Source organism: Epinephelus fuscoguttatus, linkage group LG13, assembly GCF_011397635.1.
Source record: "Epinephelus fuscoguttatus linkage group LG13, E.fuscoguttatus.final_Chr_v1".
NCBI lineage: Eukaryota > Metazoa > Chordata > Actinopteri > Perciformes > Serranidae > Epinephelus > Epinephelus fuscoguttatus.
This window is the reverse complement of record NC_064764.1, coordinates 36503216-36513306: the sequence shown is the minus strand read 5'-3', so window position 1 is coordinate 36513306 and position 10091 is coordinate 36503216. Positions and strand designations below refer to the sequence as shown.

The following is a 10091-nucleotide window of genomic DNA, read 5'->3' as shown; positions in this document are numbered from 1 at the left end:
GCTTTTTTTTTAAATGGTCATTTCGTCTAAGTATTTTGGCATAAAAAAAAAATCTTATTGGATTTTGGTGGCATGTTTGCTTTTCACAACTGACAAAAATCTTTTTACTTACAGGCAACAACTATCGTTCTGACAGGCATAGATGGTTCACTTGGCTCTCCGAAGCCAGCTTTGTTCTCAGCAAGAACACGGAACTCATACTCTATGCCCTCAGCGAGACCAGTGACTGCATAGCTGAGCTCAGCAATGGATTTCTTGGATGCCCTGACCCATCTCATCCCCTTTTTCTCCTTCTTCTCAACACAGTATCCTATGATGTCACTTCCTCCATCCTCAGCTGGTCTCCTCCAGGTCACTGTGACGGAATGTCCATCAACTTTTTCAACCTCTGGTCTGGATGGTGGGCCAGGAGGACCTACAAGCACAGATAAAAGAAACACATTCATGAATCTGAGTAGTCTGTATTCTTCTATCTTTAAAAATTGAAGCACAAATGTAGGATGTAATGTAAATTGAGCAACACAAACTAACTGCACATACCGAATCTATCAATCATCTTAACTGCCTCAGAGTGAGATGCTTCACCAGCACCATACTGGTTAACAGCAGATACTCTGAAGAAGTACTCATTGCCCTGGATGAGCTTGTTGGCCACATAGTGACAGTCAATGACCTTCTCTTCCAGAACAGTCCAGAGCAGGCGGCTGGTCTCTCTCTTCTCCAGGGTGTAATACTTTATAGGAGATCCTCCATCTTCGGTGGGAGCTGTCCAGGTAAGAGTGACCTTTTCAGAAGAGACACCACTGCATTCAATGGGTCCAGGAATACCAGGAACATCTAGAACTGTGACCTTGACGGTTTCCTCCTTTACACCAAAGGGATTACTGGCAGTGATGACGTACTCCCCAGAATCTTTCCTGCCAGCGTACTTGATGGACAGGGTGGAGGAAGTTGCAGTGGTCTCAATATGAACAATATCAGATGGTTTAAAGTATTTTCCTCCCTTTGACCAGCATGAGGTTGGCGCAGGTTTGCCTAAAATGCTTGTGGCAGTAATTACAATAGTGTCGCCAGCCCGGACAGTCACACCCTCTTTCACCTGAGCGTCGATAATAATGGTTGGTGCAGCTGTTGAACAAAAAATGAAAACGTTTATTTATTGTGCATCATACCAAGATAATTATTAAAAGTATACCAAGATGTGAGTGAGACAACATGTCTGAGTTAGATTTATAACTCACCATATTCATCCATGCAGATAATAGTATCTGTCTGCTCTGATGGTGGGCTGAGAGCACCGGCAGCATTCTTCGCCCTGATTCTAAACTCGTATTTGCAGCCTTCCTGTAAATCAGTTACAGTGAATGCAGGCTCCACAACATTTACATTGTTGGCCTTTACCCAGATCTTAGAGGGCAGGTCACGCCTCTCAACAATGTAGCCAGTCAGTCTGTGGCCACCATCGAACTGTGGCTCGGTCCACTGTAGGGTCACGGTGCTTCTGGTGATGCTGATCACATCAGGTTTCCCAGGGGCATCTTTTAAAACAGACACAAATAATATTAATGCATTGTTGGACACTTTACAAAATTGGTCATTTAAACCACCCTTTTACTTCTTATACTTACCAATGGGATCCAGGGCCACCTGTGGATCTGTGGGAGCACTTGGTCTGCCAATGCCGGCCAGATTGACTGCCATGACTCTGAACTGGTACTCCAGACCTTCAGTCAGCCCAGTTACTTTGTGTTCCTTCATCTTCAAGGCAGCTGGACTCGCCCTCTTCCACAACAAACTGTTCCTCTCCTTGAACTCAACATGGTAGCCTGAATGTAGTACAAAGGGAGGGGAAAAACAAAATCCACATTAAACTTGCATGCCACATACTCATTATATAGATATCAAACTTAAATAACAAGCAAAGAGAAAATGAACAAAAGGTAGGTGAGGTGTTTAAGTTGACTGCACCTGTGATGGGAGATCCTCCAGTCTTCCTGGGGTCAGACCAGGCCAAGTAAGCTGAGTCGTGGCGCATGCTCATGACCTGAGGTGGAGGAGGAGCATCGGGAACATCTGTAGAAAAACAGTGATATTATTCATGAGAAGCTTAGTTCTTAAGTTCAACACATTCAGCCTTTAAAATATCAATCACTTACTGAATGGATGTTTAGCAACGATGGGATCAGACTTGAGTCCCTCTCCAACACCGTACTTGTTCTCAGCACAGACTCTGAAGATGTACTCTGTGCCCTCATGGAGACCAGTCACCCTAAAGGTGTTGTCCTCCACAGCAGAGGACACAGTGACCCACATGTTGGTGATGAAGTCCCTCTTTTCTAGGATGTAGTTTGTGATCTCTGAGCCACCATCATCCTTAGGAGTGGCCCACTTCAGCGTAGCACCATCAGCAGCAACATCTTTGAATTTAATAGGTCCAATAGGGATGCCAGGTTTACCCACCACCCTGAGAGGAGACAGAGGATTGAATTTTTTTGCCACAATATTTTTATTCATTTTCCAGCATTATAAGATACAGCCTCTTTTCATTCATACAATGTTTGCAAACATAAAGGCCTGCTGCATTATCACAAAACAACAACAACAACAAAAACATACTCAAACACACACACACACACACACAAAACAAACAAACAAAAAAAACAAAACAGTCATGCTCCTGTTCAAGTCAGTAGAAATCTCCAAATGGCATGTCTCAGAATAGTACTAAAATGGAGTATATTCATTGTGACATATGTGAAATCCAGATGTCTAGAAGAAAAAAGAAATTGCAAAACAATGTTCTGAAAAGAAATTATAAACTTGAAAACTGCATCATCCATGGAACCTACTCACTCACATCATCTGTTAAATCTAAAGCCTTTACATAATCTATGAAGGGTCCCCATATAAATTCAAACACATGCTGTTTGGCCTTTAATATGTAAGTTGTTCTCTCTAATGGGAAACTTGATAACATCTGCCTTGTCCACTGAGTAATACTTGGTCTATATATCCCTTTCCATAATAATGCAATACATTTTTTTGCATTGAGCAAGCTGAGATCTATAAATGCTCGTTCATATTTACTGTAATTATGTTTCTTTGGATATAAGCCCATGAGGAAAAGTTTAGGATCCAGTAAAATCTGTTTTGAAATTACCTTCTCCATCACAGCTCTTACCTCTTCCCAGAACATGTTAACCTTTGTACATTGCCAAATACAATGGAACAAAGTCCCTCTTTTTTCTGTACATTTTGTACATATATCGGTATATTTGGGTCAAACCGGTTTAAGTCCACTGGTGCCAAATAAGTCTGCATTAACCATTTATATTGTATTAATTTCAGACATGTATTTATCGATTTGATATAAGCGCCAGTGCAAGCTGCTTCCCAATCTTCCTCTGAAATTTCAAGCTGCAGGTTTTCCTTCCAGGCTTTCAATTTAGACTGTGAGTTTTCAGGTGAGTAAGATGACAACAGATTGTAAAGTTCTGATATGATACCTTTTCTCAACTTGTCCTTTATCATGCTTTTTTCCAGAAGTGAATATAAAGGCCAGAAGGTTGAATTTTCATTTTTGTTACTTATTTATACACAGCCAGTAATCCATGAATATGACTGAGACCAGCATTGCGTTTCAGAAAGTTGTATTCTCTGAAATTACATGCCCTGTTACAGTTTGATTTCTACCTGATGAAGATGGTGGACTCCTTGGTTCCAGCACTGTTCCTCAGGGTGATACAGTACTTGGAAGCATCACTCCTCTGGCAGTCCCTGATCATGAGGGTGGTATTAACTGCAGAAGACTCTGCGCACACTCGGCCGGTGTCTGTCAAGTCTTCGTCATCTCCCTTCTTCCAGGTGACCTTGGGTGGAGGTTTGCCAACAATTGGGATCTTCAGACGGACGGTGCTGCCCTCCTTGGCAATGTAGCACATGTTGGGCAGCTCCCTCAAGTCACAGTTGGGAGGAACTGCAGAAAGAAGGATTGAGTATTTTAAAACTCTACTTAAAACAACATGCAAACTCTCTTAGATTGTTTCTATGTAAGTTTTATCAATATGACACGATAAAAAAATGTGGTTCCTGCACATACTTCTTTACCTCTGCATTGATTTCTTTTTTAAAAAGTTCAGTCTCAAAGACCTTACTCAAGACATGAATATGTATTTCTCAATATGCACAGTCACTTACTGATCTGGTCTTTGGCAACCACCTTCAGCTCTTTGGGAGAACCTTCTCCTGAGTCATTGACAGCCTTGACTCTGTAGGTGTACTCTCTGTCCTCCACCAGGTCCTTGGCACTGTACTGCATGTTCTTGGACCTCATGAGCTCCTTGTACTTGTCTTCACCATTGAGAACCTCCAGCACATAGCAGATGATGCGGCTGCCACCATCGCTGAGGGGTTTCTTCCAGCTCAGGGTGCAAGAGTCCTTGGTGACAAGCAGGGTCTTGAAGTCCATGACAGGCCCAGGCTCCTCTGGAAAGGTAAAATGAGTACAGTGAGTACATTTGAAAGAACAAAAAAAAACAAAACCAAAAGGTCAAGCACAAAATCTGTTATCATCAAACCCACCAGATGCCTTGACGGAGTCGGCTGTCTCACAACGCTCTCCAGCCCCGAGCTTGTTAACTGCTGACACCCTGAAGCAGTAGGACCGCCCGGCATCCAGGTCTGGCACGTCAAAGGATGTCTTGGTACAGTCTCTGGAGACAATGGACCAGGCCTTCCTCTCAGTGTCACGCTTCTCCACGATGTAGTGGGTGATTTCAGAGCCACCATCAATCAGTGGAGTGTCCCAGTAGATGGAGGCACTGTCCTTGTTTGCCCCTTTCACCATCAGGTTGACTGGTGGTCCGGGAGTATCTGGAGAGATACAACAATATTTTATGACAGTGTCTCTTAAAATAATGACCTAAACCCCAAACAGATATTTTTTAACCTGTTTCAGATCAATCCAAACTCGAGTGACTAATCCCTCACTCTACAGAGTACAACCAATGCAAACAAATTGAGATGAATGCATTTACTTAATGAAGAAATAATGAAAGTTGTTCACTCACCAAGAACCTTGACAACAATGGTGTACATCTTAATGCCAGCCAAGCTCTCCAGACTCAGAATGTATTTGCCAGCATCATATCTGTTGACATTCTCTACAATCACTGTTGTGTCAAAGTTGGTGGATTTCATGATGAGGCCCTGGCGGTCCTTGATGTTGGTGTTCATCTTTGCCCAGGTGCTCTTGGGGATGGGAGTGCCCTTGATGGTGGCATGCAGCCTCATGACAGCACCAGCACGTAGCTCAAGACCCTCCTTCAGCTCTGCACTTAGCTCTGCTTCAGGAGGAACTGCATGAGCACACACACGGAATAGTTTTATGAGTGACACAGTGTGAGGAAAGACTCTTATGATGTATTATTACAGCTGCAAAGGCCTAATGGAGCAGAATACTGCTCAGTCTGTGGTCTTTTATACTAAAAACATCAATAAAAAGATACATTTTGCTCAGGCATACAAATACTTAGTAACTCATCTGTCAGCCAGCACAGGATCCTTTCATTCAAACATCAGAGTGAGTGATCTGGGCTAATATGACGATAGCCATCTAAAATGATTTGGTTCATTTTCATCCAGTCTTGGCCATAATCCAGCTAACTATTAACAAAATACACTTTTCCAGGTTTGGGTCAATTTTAAGTTACTGAATATCCAAGTTGTATTTTGTAAACTTTATGTTGATGATACTTTATTTTACTTTCACTCACTGTCTTGGAGATTTAAAATAAATGCAGCTAAAGAAACTAAATTCATACGTACTCATGATGTCCTTGGCAACATGTGTGCCGGGTACTTCAACTGGTTCGCTGAAGCCAACCTTGTTGACAGCAGTGATGCGGCACTGGTACTCGGACTTGTGTATGAGGTTCTGGATGACGTAGTTGGTCTCCTGCAGGTTCCTGGGGACATTGCAGCGGATCCAGTCTGTGGTGTCAGTCCTCTTGACCTCCACCAAGTATCCAATGATGGGGCTTCCGCCATTGTTGGCAGGGGCGGTCCAAGCAAGGCTGATGGTGCTGTGGGTGGTGTTTGTCACATTGGGGTTAACAACGGGGCCAGGAGGAGCTGGGGAAGAGCACATTTACCCAGGTTAATTTACATACAGAGAGTCTTTACTTTATGTGAGTGACAGTGCCTGTATTATTTAATTAAGACAGAACAATGCAAAGTTTTCTGAGGTTCTGGGACTTACTGAGAGGATTCTGTGCAATGGTGCCAATGGAGGGCTCGCTGGGTTTGCCAACCCCTGCCACGTTGACAGCACTGACTCTGAACTCGTACTCAGCTCCCTCTTTGAGGCCTGTAACTTCAAGGCTCCTCTCTGTTATGGGCTTCCTGTTCAGCTTGGTCCAACTCAGCTCCTTGGTCTCTTTCTTTTCCAGCATGTAGCCCAGGATGGGGGACTTTCCATCATCGGCAGGCTCCTTCCAGCTCACAGTCATACGATCCCTGGCTGCGTTGGTGATCACTGGTGCCTCGCAAATGCCAGGAACAGCTGGAAGTGACATGGCAGTTTAGGTTTTAGTTTAGATACTAAGAGTACATTTCAGGTTTGAAACATGCAATCAAATCTGGACTCTCTGTGACATAAAGCTTTAGATGCAGAACAGAATATGCAATAAGACAGTAAGATGGTTTAGTGTAGCTGCTGCTGTCATACATACATCACATTATTGGATCCAGTTTAAACCTTGGCACTGATTGCTAATGTTTTTCATTATCATTGATGTTGTTATGCAATATGCAGAGAAAACTCTGGTAATGACTCACTGAATGGGTTCTTGGCGATGACAGGGTTGGTGATGAGGGGGTCACCAACTCCCCATGTGTTCTCAGCACGGATTCGGAACTGGTACTCGTGACCATCGATTAGCTTCTCCACATTGAACTCATGAATGTCTCCCTTGATCTTGGAGGAGACCTGGGCCCAGTTTGCTCTGCTGGTCTCACGCTTGTCCACAATGTAGTTGGTAATGATAGCGCCACCGTCCTTCAGAGGAGGCTCCCAGGACACCTTGATACTGGTGGCAAACACTTCAACATATTTGGCACTGGCAGGAGGGCCAGGCACATCTGATGGGGCACAAAATAATAGAATATTAATTTAATGTGAATACAGCTTCTCAACTGTGAAAAACCTTTAACTTAAATTTGGTACAATCTGAACAGACATCCCAGAAGAAAAGATAAAAAGTACTCACCCAGGACTATGACCTGGATTTCGGCAGTCTTGGAGCCGCTAGCATTCTCTGCCACGATGGAGTAGGTTGCTGTGTGCTCCTTGGTGACCCCTGCCATCTCCAGCTGGAAGTGATGCCTCTGATGGGTGATGACCTGGCCTTCACCTGATTTCAGGCTGTCATCCCCTCTCTTCCATGTCACTTTGGGCATAGGCTTTCCAAATACCTCAGCCTCCAGGACGATTGTGGTTCCGGCCTTTACCTTTAAACCTTTCTGCATCTTGGCGTTGAGCTCCAGCCTCGGTGGAACTGTGTGTGCAAAGATGAGATAAAGAAATGCTATGACTCAGATGTGTGAGAGACATTTCAAAGTCACAAGCTTCTGGCAGCAAAGCTGAAATACAGTAACATTGTTGTTGTGGTGACTGGTTTATAAGCCTGGTCATAAGAGTGTAAAACCACTCACCGTTCTCGGCACAGACCAAGACAGGGTCTGTGGGCTCGGAGGGTTTGCTCAAGTTCACAGCAGTTTTGGCGATGACTCTAAACTGGTACTTCAAATCTCTCTCTAGACCAGTCACCGTATACTCCTCCCTTGGGACATTCTGGCTGCTGGTGTTGCATCGTATCCAGGTGTCTCCTGGCACCTGCATGGCCTCAACATAGTATCCAATGATCTTGCTGCCACCGTCATTTTTGGGACGCGTCCAGACCAGAGTAACGGAGTTCTTGGTTACATCCAAGACTTCAGGTTTACCTGGAGTGTCTGTCGCACAAAGAAACAAAAGTAAGGACACAAAATTGAATGAAATCAAGCTTGTTGCTTGGGTGTTGTTGCGCAGGCAGCAAACGTACCAACAGGTGTTCTAGCAGTGACGAAGTCAGTCTTCTTGCTTGGTTTGCCCTGGCCAGCACGGTTGATGGCGGACACTCTAAACGTGTATTCCAGGCCCTCGATAAGGCCAGCACACGGGTACTCAGTGGTGCGGACAACGGTGTCATTGGCCTTCACCCACAGCAGGCTGTTCCTCTCCTTACGTTCAATGTAGTAACCTGTGATGGGACTGCCGCCGTCGCTCTCAGGCGTATCCCAAGCAACGAACATACAGTCCTTGTTGGTCTTGTTAATGCGGCAGTTGAGGGGCTCACTAGGAACATCTAGTGACACAAAACAAATAAAATTAACACTATAACTTTAGACAGAATCTCACATCTGAAGATAATCAAAGACTGCACTGTGGAAACACTAGTATTTTACTTAAACTTACCGAAGGGGAACTTTGCAACCATCCTGTCAGACTGAATGGGGTCTGACACTCCATAGCGGTTCTCAGCACGGATACGGAACACATACTCCTTTCCGGGGATGAGCTTTCCAAGCCTGCAATTGGTTTTCTGACCAGAAGAGGTAGCAGTTACCCAGTCGCCTCTACTCACATCGCATTTCTCTACCACGTAGTTGGTGATATTGCTGCCTCCGTCCTCCAGTGGTTTGTTCCAGGACAGGGAGCAGGCATCAGAGTCAATATCGCTGATCTCCACTGGGCCTTCAGGAGGACCAGGAATGTCTGAAACACAGAAAAGTGTTAATATGAAGAATCTTTGTCATGCCAAATAATTCTGCCAATAATTTTATCTTCTACGTTTTTTCATCATATTATCTTAATCATGTGTGACACAGACCTCTAATGACAATCTTCAGGGACTCGACAACCTTTCCAGAGCTGTTCTCAGCCACCAGGCTATACTCTCCACTGTCTGTCCTTGACACGTCTTTGATGATCAGGACGCACAGGTTGCCAGACTGGTGCACGGCCAGACGGCTGGATGGGACCACTGCGACCTCGCCACGCATCCACTTGCATGTTGGAGATGGTCTTCCGGAAACCAGTGCCTCCACTCTGAGCTTGGCTCCTGCTCTGGCGCTCACTGTCTCTGGCATGACGATCTTTGGCTCCACTGTGGGTGTGGACATGAGAATTTGACTCATTAGAATGTAGAGAATATAGAGTGAAGCTGAGAGCAGCCTTGAGATAATAAATGTGGTCATATGTAGTGTTGTCCCTATATCTTACTGTTATCACCAACACTTACTATTATTATAATTTCAAAATAATGCAACAATCAAGTCACTATCATGAGATAACTGGACATTACAAACCACTAGCCTATCATGGGATAGTGGCTAAAACTATTTCATAATGTGTCTTGATCTGTCATTAATCTGAGGTAAAAACATACACATCTGTTCCTTGATCTCGACTGGCTGCCTGGTCTCGGTGAACAAGCTCTGGCCCATGATGTTCTTCGCAGCCACTCTGAATCTGTACCTCTTGCCCTCCTTCAGGCCACTGATGCTGATTGTCAAACCTTTCACCATTGTGTAGGCGTTCCACAGCTCTTTTTCAGGTTCTGCCTTCTCCTCCTCTACCACTGGAGGCGGTGGAGGTGGAGGAGGAGCCCCCTCTCCCCCCGGAACCTGTGACAAATTCAGGGTCAGACAAAGTCTGTTAGATCATTATATCTGTAAACTGAAATAAGGTTAGTTTATTTAGCACTTGCATTTTAATTTGATTGACTGAAGTACTTATGATAACAGAACAGAAGGCAATTTAAAGATCTTTGAGAATAATTTGATTGCAGCAGCCAGAGAAGAATCAGTTTGATCTCATGACAAACCTCCACAGGTGCTTTAGGCTCTGGAGGAGGTTTGACCTCAATGTATTCAACAACATAACCATCAATCTTGGCACCGCCGTCCCTTAAGGGCTTCACCCAGCCGACAACAGCACTGTTCTTAGTGATCTCCAGAACCTCGATCTTCTGACAAGGATCAGGCTTACC

The 10091-nt window shown here is 44.4% G+C and overlaps 1 protein-coding gene across 10 annotated transcripts in view; it reads right to left on the bottom strand.

The window, feature by feature from the left end:
- LOC125899773 (titin-like) overlaps positions 1–10091 on the bottom strand; it is a 134924-nt gene that overhangs the window by 45666 nt on the left and 79167 nt on the right. For all 10 annotated transcript variants that reach the window (XM_049594305.1, XM_049594304.1, XM_049594306.1 and 7 more), the window contains 20 exons: positions 9927–10090; positions 9489–9726; positions 8931–9206; positions 8516–8815; positions 8103–8405; positions 7714–8013; positions 7269–7556; positions 6838–7140; positions 6260–6562; positions 5827–6132; positions 5070–5357; positions 4582–4872; positions 4198–4485; positions 3694–3976; positions 2157–2464; positions 1969–2073; positions 1629–1826; positions 1242–1538; positions 541–1128; positions 113–415 (listed from right to left, as the gene is read on the bottom strand). In XM_049594305.1, the coding sequence (XP_049450262.1) occupies positions 113–415; positions 541–1128; positions 1242–1538; positions 1629–1826; positions 1969–2073; positions 2157–2464; positions 3694–3976; positions 4198–4485; positions 4582–4872; positions 5070–5357; positions 5827–6132; positions 6260–6562; positions 6838–7140; positions 7269–7556; positions 7714–8013; positions 8103–8405; positions 8516–8815; positions 8931–9206; positions 9489–9726; positions 9927–10090 (5730 nt within the window). The remainder of the gene's footprint in view (positions 1–112; positions 416–540; positions 1129–1241; positions 1539–1628; positions 1827–1968; positions 2074–2156; positions 2465–3693; positions 3977–4197; positions 4486–4581; positions 4873–5069; positions 5358–5826; positions 6133–6259; positions 6563–6837; positions 7141–7268; positions 7557–7713; positions 8014–8102; positions 8406–8515; positions 8816–8930; positions 9207–9488; positions 9727–9926; position 10091) is intronic.